The sequence below is a fragment of the Delphinus delphis genome, chromosome 9 (assembly GCF_949987515.2).
Source record: "Delphinus delphis chromosome 9, mDelDel1.2, whole genome shotgun sequence".
Classification (NCBI taxonomy): domain Eukaryota; kingdom Metazoa; phylum Chordata; class Mammalia; order Artiodactyla; family Delphinidae; genus Delphinus; species Delphinus delphis.
In genome coordinates, this window is record NC_082691.1 from 36,914,467 (window position 1) to 36,941,598 (window position 27,132).

Consider the following 27,132-nt stretch of genomic DNA (forward strand, 5'->3'; position numbering starts at 1 on the left):
CTATTGCTAGACAAAAGCTTTTCCATTCAACTTGCTTTAAAGGATTATTGATGACTTTCACCTTCAGGAAGGCTATGAGCAAAATCGTGGATGCATTTTGATTGCACACGTATGAGTAAACTTTATGGACAGATGCTCTAAGAAGTGGTTAAGTCAGACCGAACTGGAACAAAATCCTGGTTGTCTCTTATTAGCTGGGTAATCAAAGAAAATTGCTTAAAGTCTCCGTGCCTCAGTTCCCTTATCTATATTATATATGTTATCTATGAAAACATCACCCAGTGCAGTATCAAGCACATAGTAAATGCTGAATAAATAGCAGCCATTGGGGGCTTCGCTGGTGGCACAGTGGTTAAGAATCCACCTGCCAATGCAGGGGACACGGGTTTGAGCCCTGGTCTGGGAAGATCCCACATGCCGCGGAGCCACTAAGCCCGTGTGCCACAACTACTGAGCCACGCTCTAGAGCCCGCGAGCTACAACTACTGAAGCCCGCATGCCTAGAGCCCGTGCTCCGCAACAAGAGAAGCCATCGCAATGAGAAGTCTGCGCATCGCAACGAAGAGTAGCCCTTACTCACCGCAACTAGAGAAAGGCCGCACTCAGCAACAAAGACCCAATGCAGCCAAAAATAAATAAAATAAATAAATAGCAGCCATCAGTATCTGTATTAATATTATGGAGAAGGAACAGAGTAGGGAAGGTCCTCACTTCTCATTTGTTGCCATCTTTAGAATTTCTCCATCTTCATTACTAATGAAAACAGTATCTGGGCAGCTTGTGGCCTTGGAAGGTGGAGTCAAGCATGGAGAGCTCTGTCTCTGAGAGGAAAGGACATGAGCTCAGATGTGAGGCAGCCTCCCAGGCTCAGCAGGGCTGCCTAAACCGAACTACAACACACCCCATTTCAGGGATTAGAGAAGCCCATGACTCTTCCCTCAGATCGACTACTCCTTGCTCTGCAAGCTTAGACAAATTTCTACTCCCTCATCTTCAAAGTGAGAGGACGGACAAGACCAGCTTTGATCTTATTTTCAGACAGAACTAATTCAGGGTTGGTGGGGAAGAGTTTTCTGGACGCAGGAGCTAGAAAGACATCTCAGTGGAGTTTTTTCTTAGCCTCACATCGTCAAATAACCAGGAGGAAAACAATGGTCAGAAGACAACCAAGTATACTCAAGCATGCGTTTGCTTCCTATTTGAATGAATCTCATTCCTACTATCCCTCTAATAATTTCAGCAAACAGCTGTGGGATTAACCTACAATGAGCACTCTCTGCTCTCAGCAAGTTGCAAAGTCTTTACAGGCACTGTCTCATTGTTTTCTAACCTGAAAAGATCAGTTCTACTATTATCTTCATTTGTCAGGTGAGGAAACCAACCAGGGCATTAAGAACATTGTGAAACTTCCACAAGGACACTGAATTGCAATGGAACCAAAATTTGAACCCCAAACAGTCTAGCTCCAGAGTCCATGATCTGAACTACTATCCTCTACTCCCAATCCCACTGGTAAAGCAGCCACTGGAAAATTGGTTTTGCTTTCTCTGACTCATAATTGAATTTTCTATAAAAATATTTCTCTAAAACTTACATTACTGAACTGGTATAAGCCTTCAGGAGATTCTCTGCCTCTTTCATTTAATGTTCACAATGGCACATTTCAAATATTGCAATTCAGCTAGACTAAAGTGCCACAGAGGTGTGGATGAAACAGCATGGGTGCTGACTTCATAACTCTTTAAGCTCTGTGATAGGTGCAAGGGGTATCTATACACTGTTCACTCTACTTTTGTTTGTGCTTGAGATTTACCAAAATAAAAAGTTAAAAGCAATAAACATTTCAACCACAGAGAAGATAACCTAAGATCTTAAGCTGTTACAGGATCCAGAAGGACATTTGAGCTCAGTAAGTCAATGCCTCTGCTGACAATTCCAAAGTCTGAATTTCAAGAACTGAGGGTGCAGGAACTTATTTGTCAAAAATTTTATGAATACAAGAATCCTCCCCTCAGAATATTTTAGTCTTGTCTATCTGGAACAATAAAGACTTTCCTGGAGTTGAATCTTGCTCACTTGAATGTCTGTTGTTGTTAGAGCTACGGCTGCTGATTGGAAAACCTTTTGCTTCCCTCCTCCTAACAGGTTTATCTTTCCACAGAAATTACTAAAGACTATTTGTGTAATCAAACTTTAAAACTTCCACCCCAATATCCTTTTCACAGTTCTCTTAAGAGATTAAAAGAAAGAAACTTACCCGTTCTGTTGTGCATTCCTTCTTTGCCAAAGTGTGCTGTGGTTTCGAAAACTAGCCCAGTCCTTCTGAACTTTTCTGTATCCGTTATAATATTAAAGAACCACAAGGAAGGGAAGTGGTTAGTCAACTTACTAATTTTATCAGTCCCTCCCACTGGTTAAATAGTACCTGATGCTACAGACACAAAATCAGTTTTCCAGCTTACTTCCCTGCTACAGCACGACTTCATAAAAACAGCATAACTTGAGGGGAAAGACAGTGATGATATCTAGTTCATAGACATGAGACAGTTACTGAATGAACATTTTATTAGTATTAATAAGAAACCTAACAGATGACAGAAACCAGTGATTCAACAAAATGAAGAGGAGGAGAAGAGAGAATGTATGTCAGCTCCATACTCTACGCAAACTCCATCAGTTGGGTGGGAAAGGGAGTGATTTTTAATGCAGTCAGAGGACGTGTGGGAAGTAGCTGGTGTTTCATTTGTTGATAAATTATTCTGTCTGGAATGGAGCCAGTCTACCGGATATAGATACTTCCACAATGTGAGGGCCTGGCCCGGATGATTCTCTTCCTCTGGAGTTTAGCAATTAAAACACATGACAAAGTGGTAGATATGTGCCTCTGGATGAGGGAAAATTTAATGTCCTCTGAGGAAGCTATAAACAGTTTTCTAGGTGAAAATATCTGCAATAAATGAGAAGAAACTACAGGACGTAAGACACGTTTTAACGAAATAAAATACTTTTTATCTGTTGATCCAACTCCAAAAGATTGCAATGTACAAAATGCTGTCACCCAAGAACCATCAGCAGCCCTATCTGGCTCCTACTAACTTTGGGCAAGCAGATTTTGAGCACTGCAGGGCTTCCCATTTTTCTTTTTTTTTTTTCTTTTTTCTTTTTTTTTGCAGTACGCAGGTCTCTCACTGTTGTGGCCTCTCCCGTTGCGAAGCACAGGCTCCGGACGCGCAGGCTCAGCGGCCATGGTCACGGGGCCAGCTGCTCCGCAGCATGTGGGATCTTCCCGGACCGGGGCACGAACCCGTGTCCCCTGCATCGGCAGGCGGACTCTCAACCACTGCGCCACCAGGGAAGCCCCCCATTTTTCAAGAGAAAATAAATAACTGGATTTTTATGTGAAATCTCCTTTTTCAAAAGACTGGCAAACACCCTTCAGATTACATAAAATTTGTCTGCAGGCTGACATGATCTCTGCCTTAGGTATTAGTTGCTCAATAAAAAACCCTATAATGACATTTACAAAATACATATTTTCAAAGATATGATATTCAGTGTAACATGCAGGTGACCAAGACTTTGGTCTCATCTTGTAAAAACATTCATAGATGAATGATATAGAATAGACTCTGGAGTAGCTGCCAATGTGTTAACAGGAATTCTCCATGAATATGGTTTTTTTTTCTATTTAACTCTTCAGTATTTTCTAATTTTCCCAAAGTGAACTAAGGTTTTACAGTAAGAAACAAGTGCTAGAGAGTTTTTAATTTTTAAAAAAATCAGAGGAAAGTAACTATGAAAACTCTTTGAAGATATTCATAAAGGACCACAGTTGAAATGCATAAACAAATGAAGTATCTCTCAAATACTCAATTCTGCTCCATCTCGAGCACCGGCTAAAGATCAGATGTAAAAATTAAGCTGTCTGCAAATCAGAAGAGGGATGTACTCAAGTAATAGGATTCATTACCTTGTGTTCCAGATATATAGGTCATTATTTTATCTCCTTTATTAGATAGCCAGAGCTCACACAGGCAGGATTTAAGACTGAATGAATAACACAGAAAGCACTTAAATAATTGTGTATTGATCTAGGGCTTTAAAAGAGGTAAAAAATAAATTTCCCTATGAGCTAAATAATAATTTAACCTTTAAAATGGTCTTTAATAATTTAATAAGCTATTCCCTATTTACAAAATTAATATTAGAAGCTGAGTCATGTTTGAATTCAATAAAATTATTTTATTAATTTCCTCTAAGGCTTAAGAAATACCTTATAAGACCTCTCTTCTTTATAAGCCAGTCTTATCCTTCAGTCTGCTGAAGACTTGGATCACATTTTACTCCTTTAAAAACTTATTTTTGGGCTTCCCTGGTGGCGCAGTGGTTGAGAGTCCGCCTGCCAATGCAGGCGACACAGGTTCGTGCCCCGGTCCGGGAAGATCCCACATGCCGCGGAGTGGCTAGGCCCGTGAGCCATGGCTGCTGAGCCTGTGCAACTTATTTTCCCCCAAATTAGACTTATTTAACTAGAAATATTTCAAAGCTGATCTTCCTGGGCATCAAGATTGACATCCTGGAAAAATAAGCTAACGTCTTTTTAAAAATCATACCTAATAAGACCATTTAAAGCATGCTCTATACACCCTAAAAATTCTGCAATTACTACTGATTTTTTGCAAATTATAAAAATGTATCAGTGACTGTACAGAAAGTAACTGTTAGAATCATAGTAATTGGTGTGGAAGTGATGATATAATTTTGGAGCTGTTACCTCATTTTCTGTTAGGGAGCACAGTCTTACTGGTGCTTACTTTGAAAGCAAATTCACCCTTTCTCCAGTCTTAAGCTCTACGTTTACTGAAGCTTCAGTCCTTAAACATGTTTTCAAGTTTATTCATTTCAATTCTTCAGAATCAGAAGACTATACAGTTTGTGAAGTAAATCTTTCCTTTCAGTTATATCTTTCAATTTCGATGACAAAAGCAGATGTCTGCAGGTTCAAAAGTTGCTAGTTCAACATTTTTGGGGAACCCAGGGTAAACACAACAAAATTACCAATTGCCCAGCATAAAAGGAAATATGAAAAGCTATCTCATAAGCCTAGTATCATGCAACACATCTTTCTGAGGGAAGCATCCCAAATGTAGTCTCTTTTAAATGCTTTAAGCATTTGATTAAACTTGCTGCTAAAGTGATTATTTTCAGCCAAGATTTTGCTTATTGACATATATTCAAATAATTTTTATAATTGCCATAAGAATACAACATATCTAATACTTGCTAAAAAGAAAGGGAAACCATCCTCGGGTCTGTGTGTGTGTGTGTGTGTGTGTGTGTGTGTGTGTGTGTGTCTTCCTCAATAATATAACATATAGTATTCAACTTCACTAGTAATCAAATAAATGCAAATTATTAAAGATTAACGTTTTTAACTATCAATTGATGCTAATGCATGATGATGACAGCATATGATGTGAAAAGGACTCTCGTATACTACTGATGAGAGTGTAAATTGGTACATCTTTCCTGGAAAAAAAAACAGTCACAGTATATCAAGAATCTTTTTAAAAGTCACACTCTTTGAGAGTGACTATATTTCTAGGAATCATTTCTGAAGAAAAAAAATTAAAGATGTGGATTTATGTAAGTGAATGTCTATCACACTTATTTTAAAATTTGAACAACTGCAAACCATCTATATCCTTAATATAAGGGGAATAATAAAGGAAATCATGGTATAATTATAGGTTAGATTATGATACAACTTCTATAAATCATGACATTAAAAATATTTAATGATACTAAAAACGTTCATAATACAATGTTAAGTAAGGAAAAAAAGATACAAAAACATGTATGTATTATTATTCATATCTTGGAACACAAACACACACACCACTCACACCTTCAGACTTCACATGTAAAATGTATCCACATATTAGATAGAAAACAGAATTTTTTTAAAAGCCCAAAATGTGAAGAAGGATTATCTCTGAATGGTATGATTATAGATAAAATTTATATTCTTCTTTTTACCTTTTTTTAAAAGCAAGTTTTCTACTTTGAACACTAGGGCAAAAAATAAATAAATATATCTGAAGACATCAAAAATATTTGCAAAAATATTTGTACTTTTCATGAGTGCTAGAATCTTATGTATCACAGTGCCCTTTAATTGATCTTTTGGACCAATTTTATTTTATTGTTACTTTAGCTTTGTGGATTTTTATTTTCTCCCTTGATAAAGTAAAGGCCGCCTGACAAGGCAGAATATTTAGGCTGAAATCAGCCTCACGTTAGTGAAGAAAAGATTGCCAGCTGGTCATCTTTCTAGTAACTCCACAAGAGATTCAATTACTCTTAAAATTAGCAGACTGCTAAAATTCACATCCAATTTATCACAAAACTAATAAGCAAAATTTTACCTGGGACAACAGCAATACTGAGTACTAGATTTAAACCAAGTGAAAGAGAAAGTAATTTATCTTTATCTAGTCTCCATAATACCAGATGCTTGAAATTTTTAACTCATTTAATTATCACAATCCTGAGGGTTCAGTTTTCTTACATTTATTTTACAGATGAAGAGACTAATTTACCCAAAGACTAAGTAAATTGACTAAGTCTTCATATTTGGTAAATGGAGGACCAGAATTGACTACAGATAATTCTGTAGTGCCAATGTCCAGCTCTATAGACAGAGGTTTCTTTTGGAATCCAGACAGTTCACCTACTATGGTAGTCTTAAAATTACAGACAACTTAAAGAACAAAATCCTGAGGATCATGAAATTAGGAGATTAAAAATGGGAAATAAACATGCTTTACTCCTCTACAGTGACTATAGTGAAAGATTAAATAAGACCTAATAAATAATTGGAAAAACTATGCAATTGAATATATAACGGTGGGCATCTTTTCCAAACCAGGAGTCAGGACACAAGATCTAAACATATGAAATAGGAGTAGTGTGTGTGTGTGTGTGTGTGTGTGTGTGTAAATTGACATCTTATTATTTCTAAATACTAAATAAAATTCAAAATTATTTTTTACTTTAAAGCGGGAAAGTTTTAACTGTTCGACAAATAACAATTTGATCACAAAATTAAATAATACAAAAAGTATATGAGGACGATAGTAAGAACTGCCTCATAATCCTACAGTGCAAAAATATTTAATAGCTAAGTGGCAGCTTCCCAGAATTCTTTCTATTTGTGTTCATAAGATCATAGTAGCACTTAAGAAAACAAAGGTTGGATAAATTGGCCAAGCTGTATAGTGAGTGACATGAGGCAGAGTTTGAACAGGTATCTGTCTAACTCCCACAGTAATGGTTTTCTGCCTCCTCATTTTGCCTGGGATGGTGGAGGGGTAGGTGGAATACTCCACAAAGGTGGGAATTGAGAGATTTGTTTGGATTTGTTTTTAATACTTTTCCAAAATTCAAAGTATTATATGGCTAATCCTGCCATTTACTACTGTTTCCCTTTGAACAAATCATTTAATCCCCCAGGCTGAATGTTCCCATCAATAAATAATGGTGATAACCTCCAAAAGTTCTGAAAAAAGTCTGACTCAGTGACTAAATGGAATTATATCTTAGTACTTAAAAATCTCTGTTTTACAGCAATACAACATAGTTCACATAAAAATTTAGTGCTATCCTTTGGAACTGTAAATAAAGAATTAAGATATCATTTACGTGATGTGTACTGACAATCCATTCTGCAAAGAAGAAAGATAATCATTTCACCAAATGACAGTCAGCTGTTATACTTTCTGCTACACACACTTGGTATTCCACCCAGTTTAAAACTAAATCTCTAACTCACCTTTGATTTACTCTCTCTCTCTCCTTACTATGCCCTACTATGAAATGTCTCCCTATGCTGCATTGAAATGTATTTTGAGCATCTGGACACCAAGGATCAGAAAAAGGTCAAAGGGTTTCACATGTTCTTTATTCCTTTCTAAAAGTAGTGCCTAAAAATTATCCAGAATTTCCAACAATTCTTTCAGCTCTAATTCCAAGGGTGAGAAAATTTGATCATTTAAACAGTCCTGGTGCTGTTCACAAGGAGACTGGGCTACACTAAGTGAAGACATGCCCTCAACCAGGCAACAAAGAAGAGGGAGTGCCCAGGCCGATTTATAGACCCACTGTGCAATGCAGTTACAACATCCTTTTGCCTTGTGGGATATAAAGGGATAAGTTTCTCATCAAGTCACATACAATCCAAGTGAATTGAATTCTTCAAGAAGTTTTCACCAAGTGATAATCCCTTTCCCTCAGTGCAAATATGTGACTTCCCTTTTTGGAAGGGGTCCTGGGACCTTGCAATGTCTTGTTTAAGAATAATAATCATGATGTATCACTCTCATCTATTCCCATAAGAAGTGAAATATTTTCATTTCTCAACACGAGGGAGCCTTGGCCACCATTTCGGGATTTTCCTGAGAAATATCCATAACATACTATTACTCACTAACTATATTGTCTTAGGAATGTTATGAAACACTCTGGCTTTTATTTTCTCATTTACAAAATGGGGCTTATAATGCCTATTTCCTAGAATTGCTGTGAATATTCAATAAGGTCAATTACATAAAAGGCCTCAGGCCATGACTAGCACATTGTAAATGGCCAAAAATTGAAACCTACAATTACTATAACTAGTCAAAAACAATATTTAAATAGTTTTCTCCTCCCCATTCTGAGAGGGATATTATAATGCCTCTTCATTGTGTGTGTATGTGTGTGTTCTTTCAATATTTTTAAGGTGGCTATAGGCTCATTTTGGCCCTTTTTCTAGAAGCTTTACTATACAGTTTTTAAAAGCCTTTTAGGATTCATAATCCTTTGAATCAGGAATAAAACATGTACTTAGATTCAGGGAAACAATTGTTCAACAGTAGCCCCTTCAATTTTTAATTACTCCTTCTTCCCTCTCCAAGTTCACTGTTATTCTCTGATTTTTTAATCTTGAAAGCCAGTCAGGGTACATTATTTATATTATATTCAATAGGGAGAAAAAAAAGAAAAGGAATTTTATTCAGGACACTAACTCTAACCTTGAAATGTTATTTTCTGAACATTTGTTCTGCTCACTGAGCAAATTTTAGTCTTCAAGTCAGATGTCTAAATACAGTGCTTGAGCTCTGCTTAAAGGCTAAAAATACAGACTTCTGCACAAGGTGATGGTTACAAAGGAAGGTGTTTAGAATATAGTTCAATAGAAGCTAAGGTAATTGAACATTAGCTATACAGTTCAGCCAGAAGAATTTCTCATCTCCACTGAAGCTTTGGAGTAAAATCTTAGGCTATTATCCTTTGAAATACATTTTACTTGAAAAGAGAGTCAATTAAGTAAGTGGTTTCCTGAAATCCTTCACCAGGTGCTCAGTTTTCATCATTTGAAGACTGGAAGTTATGGAAGCCTTTGTCAGCCTCTCTCTCAAATAGAGTAACAATAAAAGCATGCTCCACAAAGCGTAAGTCTGAACAAGAAGAATGGCCACAAAACCCATGCAATATTTTCCTCATCTTAAGAAAAATCTATTAATAGAAGTCAGTGAATAGTTATGATGCTTTCTAATAACACAAAATGCACGGCCACCATTTAAAAAGTTCATTATCCTTCATGAAACATATATCATTGCCTGATCCTGTTTCAGACTCACAGACAAAGCTCTGTTCCATCTAGAACCTCAAATTTGGTCTTCCTCAGGCATATCTTCCTGAAAGTAAAGTATCAATAAGGTCCAGATGGGAATGGCAAAATAAAACAAAGGCCTGAAATGGATAATCCTGACTGTTTTCAAGTGACATGTGAAGTCCACTTAATTTCTAAAATGTTATTCCTTTTGAAAAATTGGAAAACTAAAATTGGATGAAGAAAGGGAGATTAGAGTACATAACAAAATTTTTGATCTGCTCATGAGCAAATACTGCATGAATGAATGATTGAATGGAAAGAGTCATAACAGTATTAGAAAATCCCAATAGGTTATTTTATTATCCAAATCCCTTCTTTAAATATTTATTATATGTACGTTTCATGAGGCTAGTCTGTCTTTTTCAATACTTTATCTCCAGTGCCTAGAAACATATCTGACAGAGGTAGTTCCTTAACAAATATTTGCTGAATGGATGAATACATTTTCATTTGATTTTTATTTCCCTTCTAACCTTTCAATCATTTTAAAGGCTGATTCACAATTATTCTCCTGAACCTCTGAGAATTCCCCTTCAATACTCAGAATTCCCCTTTCACCACTGGGCGGAAGAGATAAGTGAAAAATGAAGTCATAATTCCTTAATAAAAGTTTCATGCAAGAAATAATATTTGACCAATTTACACATAGTACATGAATTAAGCCTTTGAGAAAACTAGTTTCTAGGCAACAACTGTCCTTATTAAATGGGTGAAATGTGAACATACACACATACTGGATATATATTTGGCATCAACCTCTTGATGAAGTAACTGGGTAGAAAAGATCAGAGCATGAAAATTTCCCTCATCATTTCATTTATAATTATAACAATCAAAATTGTCTACATGCCTACTTTTTAGTAAGAACAAGGGTAAAAATTGGTGGTGTGAAAGCCAGGCAGGCAGGCAGCAAGGCAAAGTAACCAACAAAGAAGAACAAAATTTTTTTTTTTTTTTTTTTTTGCAGTACACGGGCCTCTCACTGCCGTGGCCTCTCCCGTTGCGGAGCACAGGCTCCGGACGCGCAGGCTCAGTGGCCATGGCTCACGGGCCCAGACGCTCCGCGGCATGTGGGCTCTTCCCGGACTGGGGCACGAACCCGTGTCCCCTGCATCGGCAGGCAGACTCTCAACCACTGCGCCACCAGGGAAGCCCCAGAAGAACAAAATTTTAAAGTCCAAAGAAGGTCTCTATCTAGACTATGCTGGGTCAAATACGTTTAGGAAAAAGTATGTTATGTTTTTACACTGACAATTTCTCTCTTTTTTTTGTTGTTGCAGTTTAGTTGTGCTTTATTGAATGGTGAGTTAAATTTTATACATGCCTGAGATTGGAGTTCAATATTTTTCTAATTTATTTCTAAAATGACAAAGTTTATTTTAAAACTCCCCAAATTCCACATCCATGTTTTTGAGTTCCAGATTTGGACTTTCAGAATAGAATATCTACTTCCATAGCAGAGGCAGCTCTTGTTACAGTGGTTAAACATTCAATAGAAAAAAAAATCATTTTTCTTTCTTGAATTACCAAACACCTCTTTCATACCTTTCAGAGTGACCTTTTAAAATAGTATGTGAAATGCACAAAAGATTATGTCTTTCTCCATAAGCACATATTCACAATGCCCAAGGAAAATTCCTGATGTTCTAAAGTCAATTTTAAAAAATGCTAAAGAAATAACTGTATCCTATAGAATTTAAGTACTTCTCTTTTACCACATTACATAAAGGGCATATCTAAATTTAGACATATGTAGATAAACATTCCAATCCTTGAAAAACCCTAGACCACAGAGGTTCTAGGGAAAGGTCTGTATTATATTAAACATGAGACTCCATTTCCTTGTTTTGAATTATTGGTGTTGCTGTGGTAACAACACAATAGAGAACTTTGTTGCATTCTCAGCAGATCTATTTATATTATTTAACCTCTTCCCTGGGAGTTCTTCCTCTACCAAGTTCTTCTATTATTTTAATAAAGCAGTCCATTCAAAGTTTTTTTTTTAAATGCGAACAAACAAGACTTAGCTTTGAACTGTTTAGGGCAAACATTCTGGACATAAAACTAACAATTGAAGTGTTTTAAGCAACTGAATACCCATTTCACAGATCACAGAATTCTGAAATAAAAGGATAATTTCCTGAAACTGAAATGGCGTATGATTTCTAAATGCTCTGAAAATTTACCAAAATATCCAGAAATGGGAAATGGCTGGTTAAGTGATCATTAGAATCCTTCAAAGGAGAACTTTTCAAAGAAAAGTTCAAGATGATGCTCCTTCCTGATTGTAGGATGAAGCAAGTGCAGTGACATAGACCTGGAAAAGGACTAAAGTCAACTAGTTCCATGAATTTACACATCACAAAATTTTCTTTACTAAACTCCCCTCTAGAATGGTTAAATTAACCAAGCAAGAAGATGAATTAATCAATTTGATTTAAATTGTTAACATGTTGAACTATATAAAAAGTTTCCTTTTAATTAGTAAATTGGCTAACCATTTAGTTGAACCAAAGGTAAGATGTTTTAATAAAATCTTTTGAATTAAGTAACTGAAATGAATTCCCGTATTTGGAAATGACCAAGACAGTGGAGAGGAGTTCTTAGGAAAGGAGAAAATGAAGTAGGAAAATTAACCACCAGTGAGTCTGTTCAAATGACTGAGAAATGTTTGGGGGTGAGGGGTGGTGTAAGACAAGATATTAGAACCAGGCAGAAATGATCAAAATGGAAGAAAAGAACTATAAATCCTATGTACTAATGAAAATTCCACTTCTCCAGTTTCATCTGTCACTTTCTCCCAACACCCACTACTCCACGTACATGGCACTTCTCATTTTTCTTTCAACTGGCCAAGACCTTTCACTCTTCTACTCATCTGCAGTTGATGCTCCACCTATCAACCACTTCTCCCATCCTTTTTTGCTAGCAAGCTCACACTCACTGTTTTGGACCAGCTGTCTTTGTCCCCTGCCTACTGTCTCCCACTCAAACAGAGCTTGCTGCTGTTTCTTCAACGCGATCTGCCATCATTCCTACTTCTGCCTGAGTGCTCACATCTTGCCATTATGAAGTGTTTTGTCTAGTTCTCACACTAAACTGGGCCTCCTCTAGGGCAGAATCTATAGAAAATGCATTCATTCATCTTTGTACCTCCATTTTTTTTAGAACTGTGCTATAATTACTGAATAACTAGGAATAATGGTATCAAAATGAATTGAAAATGAGTAATAAAAAACTACATGTTTTCAAAAATTACATGTTTCAAAATGTAAGTTTGCTCATACAATTGAATGCAAGAAGAAATTTAGAGTATGAAGAAAAGTGGAAAGGATACAGAAAGAAAAATTTGGATGAAAAAGACAAAGAAGCCACTTTTGTTACTGTTTACTATGACTACAAGCAAACTTATTTAGTAAATATTCTCCTATTAGAATTTATCTTGAAGTGAGTATTATAAAGCCTAAACTAATAAGCATTATTTCTAGTTTTATATTTGGCTTATAAAAAATGTAAGGTGATAAGCTGTCATTTCAACTATTCATTATTTCATTATAAAATGTAACACCACCCACTTTCTATGGAAAAAAATAATAATATATTCTCTCTTATTAAAACCTATGCCCTCTAGAGGTGCTTTGTCAAGCTGAGAAATGGCATGTCAGTAGACATAATGTCAGTAGACAAATGTCCCTATTCAAAATGCATGTACAGTTGATCAATTACAACTCAGAACAGTCCTGAAAACTCAAGTGCCACACTTAAAAAACAATTACAGAAAGACATGTTAAAATAATATGAAGAAGCTGATATAGGCTGAATGCATCACCCAAGAAATTCAAAACACTATTTGCACAACGAGAGGATTCTGTGTTTTGCTAAGGTTCCATGTAGAAGTTTAAAATGTATTGTAATAAATGCTGGAGAGGGTGTGGAGAAAACGGAACCCTCTTGCGCTGTTGGTGGGAATGTAAATTGATACAGCCACTATGGAGAACAGTATGGAGGCTCCTTAAAAAACTAAAAATAGAACTACCATACGACCCAGCAATCCCACTACTGGGCATATACCCTGAGAAAACCATAATTGAAAACACACATGCACCACAGTGTTCATTGCAGCTCTATTTACAATAGCCAGGACATGGAAGCAACCTAAGTGTCCATCGATAGATGAATAGATAAAGAAGATGTGGCACATACATACAATGGAATATTACTCGGCCATAAAAGGAAACGAAATTGAGTTCTTTGTAGTGAGGTGGATGGACCTAGAGTCTGTCATACAGAGTGAAGTAAGTCAGAAAGAGAAAAACAAATACCGTATGCTAACACATATATATGGAATCTAGAAAAAAAAAAAGGTTATGAAGAACCTAGGGGCAGGGCGGGAATAAAGACGCAGATGTAGAGAATGGACTTGAGGACATGGGGAGGGAGAAGGGTAAGCTGGGACAAAGTGATAGAGTGGCATGGACTTATATATACTACCAAATGTAAAATAGATAGCTAGTGGGAAGCAGCCGCATAGCACAGGGAGATCAGCTCAGTGCTTTGTGACCACCTGAAGGTGTGGGATAGGGAGGGTGGGAGGGAGGGAAACACAAGGGGGAAGAGATATGGGGATATATGTATATGTAGAGCTGATTCACTTTGTTATAAAGCAGAAACAAACACACCATTGTAAAGCAATTATACTCCAGTAAAGATGTTTAAAAAATAAAATAAATAAATAAATAAATAAAATAAAACGTATTGTTAGAGGAATTATTGTGCCAAGGTTCATACTTGCTATTGGGTGAGCTCCCCCTTGCCTTATCTTACTTTGCTCTGAGCTATCCATTCAATATACACACCTTACCTATCATTAATTCCATTTCTAGTTTCATAAAGCATTTAGTGTTTATTACTCTTAAACATGCCTTTGACTTTATTTCATATGTATGTAACCCTAAACAATACAGAGCACGCTAAACATATTTTTGAGACTCGTCTGTGATTATGAATACATATATGCATGTATATAATATGTCTAGTTCATTATTAAAGCCACATAATATTCCATTGAATGAAAATACCTCATTTATCCAATTTCCTATTGATAGATAGTTTGATTCCAGTTTTTCAGTATTATAAACAATGATGAAATAAACATTCCTGTACATGTAACTTTGTGTACAAAATGAAAGTGTATCTCTTTGGGATTATACTTCCCACTGGAATTGCTAGGCGCTTATGAAATACACAACTTGAATACGTATGTAGGAATAAATGACTTTATTTTTTATTTATTTTTTTTTTTGCGGTACACAGGCTTCTCACTGTTGTGGCCTCTCCCGTTGCGGAGCACAGGCTCCGGACGCGTAGGCTCAGCGGCCATGGCTCACGGGCCCAGCCGCTCCGCGGCATGTGGGATCTTCCCAGACCGGGGCACGAACCCGCACCCCCTGCATTGGCAAGCGGACTCTCAACCACTGCGCCTCCAGGGAAGCCCATGCCTCTCTTAAGTGGTACTAACTTATACTCTCCAGTATTGTGAAATTTTATACTGCTCCATATCCTCACCAACACTTGGTGTTGGTGAATTTTTTGTCAGTCTGATGGGTGTATGAAATTGAACAGTATTTAGTGTTAATTTGCATTTCCCTGATCCGTATTTTGGCTTTTAGTGGCCATTTGAACTTCACTTTATCAGAACTGAGTAGAATTGAATTCTTATTTGTCTTGTTTTCCAGTGGGTTTTTGTCTTTTTCTTTTTTTTTTTTTTGATATCCTGAATGCTAGTCCTTTGTCATATTTATGTGACACATATCTTTCCCCGGTCTTTGATTAATTTCTTTTCTCTTTCATTGTACAAATTTTAAATTTAATATTTATAATTATTGCTGATAATTATCAACCCCTTCCTTTGAGATTAGTGTGTTTTTGTATTTTGTTTAGAAAATTCTCTCATTCTCTACATCACAAAGATATTCTCCAATTTGCATTTCAAATGTAAATCCTTAATTAATCTGGAATTGCTTTTGTGCTTTTATGAGGTAGGAATACAATTTCAACTTTTTAGTCCCAGTGCCATTTATTAAATAACTCATCCCTTTGATGATCAATGATGTCACCTCTGTCATATATCTAGTTTCCATGTATAAATTGGTGCTTTCTGGGCTACCCAGTCTTGTCCAATTGGCCTTGTACGTTTGGTCCAATGTACAATATTATGATTTCATAAGACGTCTAGGTATGTTATAATGCCATTCTTCCTACTTTGTCCTTTTTATTCAGCATTATTTTTTCTCTCCTTAGCCCTTTACTCTTCCACACAAATTTAAGAATTAGCTTGTCAAATTCCATTAAAACTTCCATTAGGGTCTTGATTAGAATTTGATTGAATCCATAGCTCATTTTGGGGAGAATTAACAACACTGAGTATTCCAATCCATGAGAACAGTATCTCTTTCCATTTACTTAAATCTTCTCAAATGACTTTCATTAAAGATCATTTTCGTACATGAAGATATTTTGTACGTTTTATTACATTTATTCCTTTTATTTCTGTGGCTAACATTAGAGTTATCTTCAATTGTATCTTCTGATTATGGAAATACATCTTCTTGATACCTGTATCCATATCTCATTATATATTTAGTGCTCCTTATATGTGTATAGATTATGAATAAGTGAATGGCAAACTAACCCCCTTCTCTATAAAATGTTGTGACATTTAAGTGAGAAGTAAAATTCTATAATAATGGTGAACTATAAACATACTATTGGGTATAATTTTGTTTTAACTTCAATTGATCTAAGATTAACATATGAAAAAAATTCAGCCAAGAATTACCCAAAATTTCAGAGATGATTTCAAAACAAACTGTCTAAGGAGGAGAAGAAAATGTTGCAGAAGGCTGCCTTTCAGACAATATGAAGAAGAGAAAGCTAAAACCAAGGGAGAAAAAATTCAAACATTTTTAAAATCTGACTCACAATAAAGGGTCTAGTATTATTTATCAAAGAAAAAAATTACTCTTACTCCTTGAAGGTGTTTTAGTATAACACACAGAGACACACAACATATGTACATGTGTATATATGTGTGTGTATGTATGTATGTATGTATGTATTTTAATCTTAACTATGTCCCTGTCAAGAAAGGATTAATACGTTTAGCTGCTTAAAATATAATCAGGAGACTCAAAGATGTGTTACTTTCCAGATGAGGAAAAGCACTCATCCAACACTGTTAAGATTTTAAAATAATGTTTCTTTTAACAGAGAAATTTTGATCCGAACATGAAAACTACAATTCTTAGTATAGCTAGAATTCATCATACAAAAAAATAAACGTTTGGAATATTACTATTCTATAACAATTTATTGTGCTACTAAAATTCACACGTTTCCAGAGTTCCATATAATCCAAATCAAAACTCTTGGTAGTAAAAGAAAAACTGAGCCTTTGATGCCCTCTCATTGTTGAGCAAATGCTGTACTACTCTACATTATTTGGGAATTGCCTCTGATGCATCTTACTCTTTCCTCTTAAAGAGGCTGGAATTATGACTTCTTCATTCAGGCATGCACTGATTCATCAAACACTTATTAAATTTTACCTATGTGCTGGGCACTTTCTTAGATACTAAAGTGGTGAATGGAATGTTCCTGATTTCTACTTTCACAGAAGCTTACAGGCTCCTAGAGAAGACAGACATTAAAAAAGGGACTCATCACCCTGTATTAAAGTGCTGTGACAAGGGACATACGGGGTGCTATGAGCACAGTTAGGGTTCCAAGAGAGAATCTTGAGGAAGTGCTGTTCAAACTAAGGCTTGAAGTAAGCTTAAGAATTAGAGAGAAAAAAGTGTTCAGGCTGAGGGAAAGGCATGAGGTGCACGAAATGTGAGATCACAGCACCTCTAGGATCCAAACTTAGTCTATACAGTTGGGTAGAGGAAAGCAAGAGGGAAACTAGTGCCAAATGTTTGATTTTTGACTTCTTATTCAAACATATGGCAGCCTGAAATACATGAACTTTCAGGTTCAACATGATGATGAGGAGTCAGAACTGGGAACTCCGAATGTTCTAAGCTGTGGATCTTTCTAAGAAATACACAAATACCTAAAAGGTCCTTCGACAAGAGAGCTTGGATTAATCCACAAATAGCTCCAGTACAATCTCACTTAAATGTACACATCTATACCTACAGTATACGTGGAGCTAGATTGCCACATAAGTGAATCTCTCTAACAAATGAGAATGTGTAACTCTTTTAAAAGTCACACATTGTATACTTGCAGCGTCTACATTTCCTCCCCTAATTATAGTTTCTACAAGAATATTTTACTGTAAAATACTGACAGGAATAATGGTAAGAGATGATCAATATTACACAGGGATGTTTGCAATTCAGACAAACTACATATAAGTTGTTTCTTCTACATTTTAAGGAACTTCTATACAATAGTTACGAAATACACTGGGTATTTTTTCCCAGTTATGTTTAGTATGCCAAATCAATTTTAATGCTACATGTGTTCTTGCCAAATAACAATGTTACAACAAAAATCAAATAATATAATTATAGGAAAATTTGGGTAACAATTTCAGAAATAGTAAGTAGAGCTTGCAATTCATTCTTAGCTTTTCTTTAAAAAATGAAGAAAATGCCATTTCAAATGACTACATAAAATCCACTCAGACTTAGCTGGTTTTCTATTCCTTTCATTTAGATTTTCTAAAGACCAAAGAAAAAGAAGGCATCTTGTAAATAATGACTCAGAAGGTGTACAGAGAATCTAATCATAATGCGAGAAGCAACCAAGACTAATAATTTAGCATTTATCCTGTTGTTTTTTCACCTAAAAATTATATATATATATATATATATATATATATATATATATATATATATATACAGAAATCATTCTTTAACTTTATAACCTACTTTTTACAAAAATAATATTATTTAAAAGGTTTGCTAGGTAACCTATTTTATGAATGTGTAATATTCCACAGCAGAAATGCACCATATTAACTTGGCCATTTTCTACATTAGTAGGCATTCAGATATTTTTCTGATTTTTTCTTTTTGCTCTTTATAAATAATGCAGCGTTGAGCCTTTTTATTCTATGCTATTCTACTAATAATGTGGGAAATCAATGGCAGAGAAGGTGATAGTAAAATAAGTTACCTTTCTTCTCTAAGTTATCTTTTTAAAAATTTATGCAAACCTTTACTGAGGTCCAACTCTATGCCAGGCACCTTGATAAGTACTGAGGATACAGAGATGAGTAAGAACCAATATCACTTGCCAGGAGCCCTCTATCTAGCACAGTGGTTCTCAGCTGGGATGACTTTGCTCCACAGGGGACATCTGGCAATGCTTGGAGACAGTTTTGGTTGTCACAACATGTAGGGAGGGCACTATTGGCATTTAGTGGGTAGATGGCGGAGATGCTGCTAAACCCCCTGCAGTGCACAGGACAGGCCCCCACAGCAAGGAATTATCCAGTCCAAAAGATCAATAAAAAAGGTGCTGAGGTTGAGAAACCCTGACCTACCCTTTCCTGTAGTCTGCCCACCTCTATCAAACTCAAGATACCTTCTCACTCCAATAGTAATAAGTTATAAAAATCAATGAGTACACCAATAATCTCCAAGAAACTACATACTTAGGTTAACAGAATGGTGCAGTTCCCGTACTCACACTTCAAACACAATGACTCCATGTACTGATCAATGAACTCTGGAGACTGGCAAGTGTGAGGATTTCACGTCTGGAGCATACGCTTCAGGCTCTATTCAGTATAACTTCTTCCACTCTCTTCTAAACCTTTAGACTTTAGGATTTTCTCAGGCAAGGAAATGAAAACAAGGTATTTTTAACTACCTGCTCAATTGCTTGGAAAATTATCTCTTAAAACATTTAAACACCCACTTCTCGTTTTTTCCAAAGCCCTAGAGTAGCCAAGTGATATTAATCACTGGAATTCCTTGATTAGGAAATGTGATTTTTTCAAAGTAGTTAGGACAATCTTTTGTTTTCAAGCTGTTTACTTTCGGCTAGATATAGCTATAGATACAGATGCCCATCTGCAAGACAAATAATCATGAATTTGCTGCAAACCCTGCAGCAGCACCTTCTCAAATTCTACAAGACTCAATTTTGATAGACCTACGTGAGCTTTCAAAGGGCAGCAAACTCATTACAGCAATGGAAATCTAAGTAATTATAAGTTTTTCAACTACAAATGCAATATTTAATAGGCAAAAGAATCCAGATTTTGTATAATGCTGTATATAAAGAGATTGTACAATTCTTTTAGTCTTCTATTTGTTCAAATAACCATAGCACAGCTGGTGGCAGTAAAAGCTACTCAATTGTCTTCTCACTGCCCAAACTTGGAATAAATGGTCCAGCTCTAGAAAAGAAGCTGTTCTTTTGTCTGATAAATTCCTTTCAAGTGGTTGTCAATTTAAGGAAGAAGTCAAAGCAGCCCATCAGTAAATACATAAAACATCAAATGCCAACCACCCCATCCCCCCATTACTGAAAACACTGGTTGGGAAAATAAGGGCAAAATGGCTCACTGCTTTTAATTAGTGTAATGAATATCATTAACTCAAACTGCAAACTCCCTATTCACCAGAAGTGAATTATTTAGTTCCAATATCTTTCCAATGGTTTCTTTTTCTCTTTAAACTTTAATTAAAATCAACTACATTTAAAAATTGAAGAGCCTAAACCTAACAAAGATTTTCAGCAACAAAAAAATTTTTTAACTTTAGTTCTGACAACCTCTCTGACATGTGAAAATTCTTCAACTCATTTGGAAACACAATTCTTATAACTCAAACATCCATAAAGGAAGATACAAAATTCAAGCTATGCAACAAACTTTTGTGGAGAAAATTCAATGCACTAAGTACTACAGGTACATGACAAATAACATGTAGTCATCAAAGAAAGTATCAGCTCAAGCAATTTATACATCAATTATATGTTTGTTAATGAAACATGGAAATTGATAACAAGTTCTTAAAAAATAACTATGAAGTACAAAACATAGTTGATATTTTGTAAGAATATTTTAAAAGATTTTCTACTGTTCTCTTTGATTTCTGAATATTCTAATAGGTTTAGTGTTTTTATTAGCTCTTTTAAATATCCAAGTTCTCATGAAAATATTAACTGATCAAGAAATGTACATTTTAAATTACTGCAGTAGCCGTGAGTAGCACTAACATCAATTAAGACTGTGTTCATTCACAGGGCTCAGCATTCTATCAAGTTCTAAGAGAAGAATAGTAAAATTGGAAATGTACTATAAGACTGTCTTCATAGGTTTTTTTTGAGGTTTTCATAGTATTTATGTATCCACCTAATACTTATTGTCTACCATGTACACAGCTATGTGCAGACAGAACCAGAAGCACAAAATATTTCCAGTTGAGGAAACAAATGACAAAAGAGCTTTTAATAGGAATATGGTGGATATCATGAGGGAAACAAGCCCCCAGACTAAAGAAATATGCATAGATTCTCTTTCTGACCCAACTAAAACTTCTAGGTGTTTATCAGCCATACCACAATAGTTTTGTCAAAAAACAAAACTATTTGTAAATGGATACAATATTCCTTTTGGATTATTATTTAGATTAAAAAAAATAATGTCTGATCTCCAAACTTAAAATTCTTTGAAAGAAAATAGCATGTGCAAACAGCTCATAAAATATTGCTTCCACAAACATTTTTGTGCATATTGTGATTTTTGCTTTGGTCTCCTGTTTCAACAATCACAGAGATTATTAATTGAAAGTAAAATACCATTCAACTCAAACACCCAATATTGATTTCTCCTTGTTCTGAAGAAAGAGTAAATTTTCTCTGAATAATTTTGCAGGATGCATTTTTTCACCACCTGACACAGACTGAAATTAAATCAAACTCACTATTTATAAAAGCGAATCAGCTGTGTATACGTATAGCTGATTCACTTTGCTGTAAAGCAGAAACTAACACGCCACTGTAAAGCAATTATATTCCAATAAAGATGTTAAAAAAAAAAGTTCTTGCTGTTCTTCAATAAGCATCAAGACTCAAACACATGTGCTTGGAACTTAATGATGCATTATAATGGACATGCATAGACACTACTGTGCGCAATGTTTGAATATCTCTAGAGTAACTAGTTTTCCCTTAATGGCACTAAAGTATACAGCAAAAAGTAAATGTAAAAGATGTGGCCTAACACCATTTAGATGGAGTCAACATTTTTTAAGGACACATAACCAAAAAAAATTTTTTTAAATCATACTCAGCTAAATTTGTAAATTCACTTACATAAACAGCTTTCTCTTACAACTTAAAATTTTGTCTAACTAAAGCCAAGATTTGAAGCAAACGCTTTGAGATGTCAGTGAAAGAGTAAATTATTCTTCCCCATAAGAACTAAGTCATATATCAGGCATACATGGGTAAGACCGTCTTAAAATAAATCATCTTTTCTAAAATAGAAGTAGGTTAATCCTTCAAAATGAATTGCCGGCCTCTACATTCATGCCCCTCTTACATGAGTATATGTACAGTCATTTTTAGCAAGCTAAAATCTCTCATACCTAATTTTACCATTGCTGTAAACAAAGTACTTTGCTAGTACAATAACACAATACATTTTTTAAAAACCCTGATATGTCTACAGCTTCTTTAAAATTAATTCATTAATATTTATATATGTAGTTTATCCCTTTTTTGTTCTTCTTTTACCCACTGGTTATTTAGGAATGTGTTGTTTAATTCCCACCTATTTGTGAAGTTACCAAATTTCTTTCTGTTTTTGATTTCTAACTTTATTCTTCTGTGGTTGGAGAATATACCTTGCATTTCAATCTTTTAAAATTTGTTGAAACTTGTTTTACAGCCTAGCATATATGGTCTGCCCTAGAGAATGGTCCTTGTCCACTTGAGAAGAAAGTATACCCTGCTGCTCTTGGGTGGAATGTTTTATGGATGTTTGTGCTATTAAAATCTGCTATTTTCTTGTAGATCATCTGTCTAATTCCTCTATCTATTATTAAAAATAGAGTGGCAAAGTTTCCAACTACTATTGTTGAATTTTCTATTTCTCACTTTACTTCTGTCAGTTTTTGCTTCATGTATTTTGAGGCTCATTATTTGGAACATAAATGTTTATAATCGCTATGTCTTCTTCATGGATTGACCCTTTTTTCATTATGAGAAGTCCTTTTTTGTTTCTAGGAACAATTTTTGTTTTGAAGTCTATTGTGCCTGATATTAGTATCGCTGCTTCAGCTCTCTTTTGGTTATTGTTTGCATGGTATATCTTTTTCCGTCCTTTTACTTTCAACCAATTTGTCTTTGTATCTAACTTATATTTCTTATATACAGGATATAGATAGATGATGATTTCTTATCCATGCTGCCGACATCTCCCTTTTGATTGGATTATTTAATCCATTTACACTGAATAAATTACTGATAAGATTTATGTCTACCATTTTGTTATTTGTTTTCTATGCCATGTCTCTTTTATTCTTCTCTTCTTCCATTACTGGCTTCTTTTATGTTAGACAGATATTTTATAGTGTACCATTTTAATTCCATTGTTGTTTCTTTTAATATATTTTTTGTTTCCTTAATCTCTGTGGATTTGGATTAAAATTATCTTATTTTACAATCTAATTCAGACTAATACTAACTTAATTTCAATAGCATATGAAACTTCTGCTACTATATAGCTAGCTTTGCTCCTTCCCCTCTTTTTTGTGTTAACATTGTCAAAGAAATTATTTCTTTATAGACTATAAGCCCATTAACTTGATTTTATAGTCTACGCAGTTGTCTTTCAAATCAGGAGAAAAAAAGGTTATAAACAAAAATAAATTTATACTGTCTTTTATATTTACTTATATAGTTACCTTTATTAGTGTTCTTTATTACATTAGGCGGATTTGAATTGTGGTCTAGCATGCTTTCATTTCAGCCTGAAGGAATTTTTTTTTTAGTATGTCTTATAGGGCAGGTCTACTAGTGACAAGTTTTCCCAGTTTTTGTTTATCTTGGAATATCTTAATTTCTCCTTCATTTTTGAAGGACAGTTTTTCTGGATATAAAATTTTTGGCTAATTTGTCTTTCAGTACTTTGAATATGTAACCCACTGCCTTCTGGTTTCCATGGTTTCTGAAGTGAAATCAGTTGTCAATTTTATTGAGGATTCCTTCATTTGATGAGTCACTTACCTTTCGCTGCTTACAAGATTCTGTTTTTTCCTTCATTAGTTTGATTATGAGGTGTCTAAGTGTGATTCTCTTCAAGTATTTACTATGTGGTTTTCTTGAGCTTCTTGGATGTGTACATTAATGTTTATTATCAAATCTGGGGGAGTTTTCAGCCATTATTTCTTAAAATATTCTTTCTGCTCCTTTCTTTCTCTCCTGTCCTTTTGGGACTTCCATCATGCACATGTTTGTACAGTTGATGGGGTCCCACAGCTCTCTGAGGCTCTGTTCATTTTTCCTCTTTCTTTTACTTCTCTGATCCTCAGAATGAATAATCTCAATTGACATATCTTCAAGTTCACTATTTTTTCCTTCTGCCAGCTCAAATGTGATGTTAAGCTCCTTTACTAAATTCTTCATTTCTGTTATTATACTTTTCAACTCCAGAATTTCTACTTTTTAATAATGTGTAGCTGTTTATTGATATTCTCTATTTGGTGACAAATAGTTGTCATACTTTAATTCTTTAAACATGATTTCCATTATTTTTTAAACATATTTATAAATATCTGATTTAATTTCTTTGTCTAGCAACTCCAATGTCTGGGCTACATCAAGGTCAGTTTTTACTGACTTTTTTTCCCTGTGTATGGGCCATACTTTTCTTTCTTTTTTTTTTTTTTTTTTTTTTTGCATATCTTATACTTCTTTTGTTGAAAACTAGACATGTTAAATAATAGAATGTGGTAACTCTGGAAATCAGATTTCTCTCTCACCCCCAGGGTTTGTTGTTTTGGTTGTTTGTTGTTGTTACTGCTGCTGCTGCTTCTGCTGTTGTTTGCTTAGTGACTTTTCTGAATTCTCTGAAGTTTGCATTTTGTCATGTGTGGCCACTGAAGTCACTACTCAGTTAAATTTGTGATCACCTAATGATTAGAAAAAGATTTATTTAAATAACTTGAACCAATATGTCTCCCAGCCTTAGCCAAGGGGCTCTGTGTGCATTTTGGGGCATGGATTCCCTGCTTTGGCAGACAGTTTACAACTCTGCCTTAGCCTTCACTTCTTGCTTGTACAGAAGCTCAAGGTCAGGCAGATGTGAGAGATTAAGTCCATCTCAAGCCTTTCCTGAACATGTGTACAGCTCTACACATTCTCCTAAAGTAGGCCCTGACAAAAGTTCCATTTTTATATAAAGCAAGACACTGAAGTATACACTATATGAATTCTTATTAAATGACACAGAACTAAATTTACTGTGGATCTGTCCTTTTTCAAGTAGCTAATATTTTTCTGGCTGGCTCTGAATGAATCATGGTCCTATGCTCATCAGAACAAATTTCTCTCTGCATATTTTATAGATGATTTAGAAAACACAGAACGCAGTCCAAGCACTAAAAGTCAGAATGTTACAAAGTTTGCATATTTCAACAAAACCTTGAAGATGACAGTGTCCAGAAAATGCCAAAGTGCTTCTTTCTTCAAATTAAAATTCTAAAGCTCCCAAGATCAGCATCTCCTCCTGTAGCCTGCTCCCCCACCAGAAGTTCTGTGGTTTTCACACATGCTTAGCACACACAGCTTATTTAGAAAAGGAGTTATATTACCAAAGTCTTTGGCTTCACAGGCTTGTTCAGTGACCTTCCTTTGAAATGATAACTTAATCTTTCCAGTGCTGCTTTCTTATTCAGAGACCACCTTAAGAGTGCTCTCCTTGAGGATGAGAAAGAGCACAGAGGTACACCAAACACACCCAATTCTTTTGCTAAAAGTCATCAGAGACTCTGTACTAGGATATTTCTGGGATGTTTCAGTCATCTTTCCATTTTGTCCCCAGATATAGCTAGGTAAGAAGGGGTCAGCCAAATAAAATTATTATGTTTGGAGATTGACATATCAAAATCAATTCACACATTTCAGAATTTCCACTTGACTAAATTCCGACAAAATGAGAGTCTGCTTTTAAGATGAGTCATTGGATTTCATGTTATGCTGATGAAAATTAATGTGTGATATTTTTCATATGAAAGCTTTTAGTTAATAAATAATATCTGGCTTAAAATTAGCTGACTGATGATCAAAGTTGGATATAATAGGTCTTTCTAAATTTTATTAAACCTCAACAGGTTTAACTTTCTGAAATAAAATTAATTTTATTTTTTAATTAAAATTTTTAATTTTCTGAAATAAGTAAATTGACTCTTATCAAATGATACATAGTTTTAGCAAGAGATCAACTCTTTGCAAAGGAAAAAAGTTTCATAAGTGAGAAAATCTACTAATGAAATGTAAAGTGCAAATTTATAAACAAAAGAGCCAAGATAGGGAAAAGTTAAGGGCTTCAGGTTAACAACCATTCAGTTATGTTAAACTTAGTACATGTTTAATTAGGCTATTAAATATGCATTTTAATGTGCCACAGGTGAAATGCAGAGAGGCTAATGTTTTCTATGAGAATTAAAATTTTCCACTTCCTCACTCTCCCATGTTTAAAACTGCAACCTTTGAGTTGGGTTAATATAGCCCTTTGCAGTTAATTGCTTTGTCTTAGTTTTATTTTAAGAAGAAAAGAATAAAGCACCTGACAGTATTTAGTATTATTTACTATTATAACTGAGAGTATTTAGTATTATTCATGTCGGTCCTTGTTGGTTTTAAAAATAATACCTTAGTAAAGGGAATACACTAGAGGATGTGTTTATATCTTTTCTAGTGCCAACCTGCTTGCCTAGAGATCATTTCGGGGGTTTTGTCAGATTGTATTAATAAGCAGCAAATCACTACGTTAAAGTGAATCAAAAGAAATAATTGCTTAGTTTATATTATTTTATTTTTAGAATAAGTAGCCACAGTGCACACATGAAATCCTTAGTGTCCCCACTCATTTACTTCAGCAAGAAGAACAAAAAACCTAAGGGAGTACACCTTTGACTTCACTGCCTTCACTCCACAAAACTTCTAAACACCAGCAGAAAGAGAACAAAGTTCCCTCCCTGGTGTTTATGAAAAGAGTATGCCCTAGGAAACCGATCTTAATCCTATGCTTGCATTCTCATGCTTGTTTTCTTTATAGGCCAGCAAACTTTTTGTTTGTGCTCTCTATTGCGTCTTAGCTACCGAGGGTATATCTTATTTTACAGGGGGAATGAAGATGGGAATCCTACCCGTTAGTCCCATGG

The 27,132-nt window shown here is 35.1% G+C and overlaps 1 protein-coding gene across 1 annotated transcript in view; it reads right to left on the bottom strand.

Annotated features, from left to right (window-relative positions):
* Positions 1-2,423, bottom strand: part of HDAC9 (histone deacetylase 9) — an 806,539-nt gene extending 804,116 nt beyond the window's left edge. Inside the window, exon 1 of the mRNA XM_060020406.1 lies at positions 2,258-2,423. Coding sequence (XP_059876389.1) covers positions 2,258-2,273 — 16 coding nt within the window. The 5' untranslated portion in view covers positions 2,274-2,423. The remainder of the gene's footprint in view (positions 1-2,257) is intronic.
* Between the last annotated feature and the right edge of the window lie 24,709 nt (positions 2,424-27,132).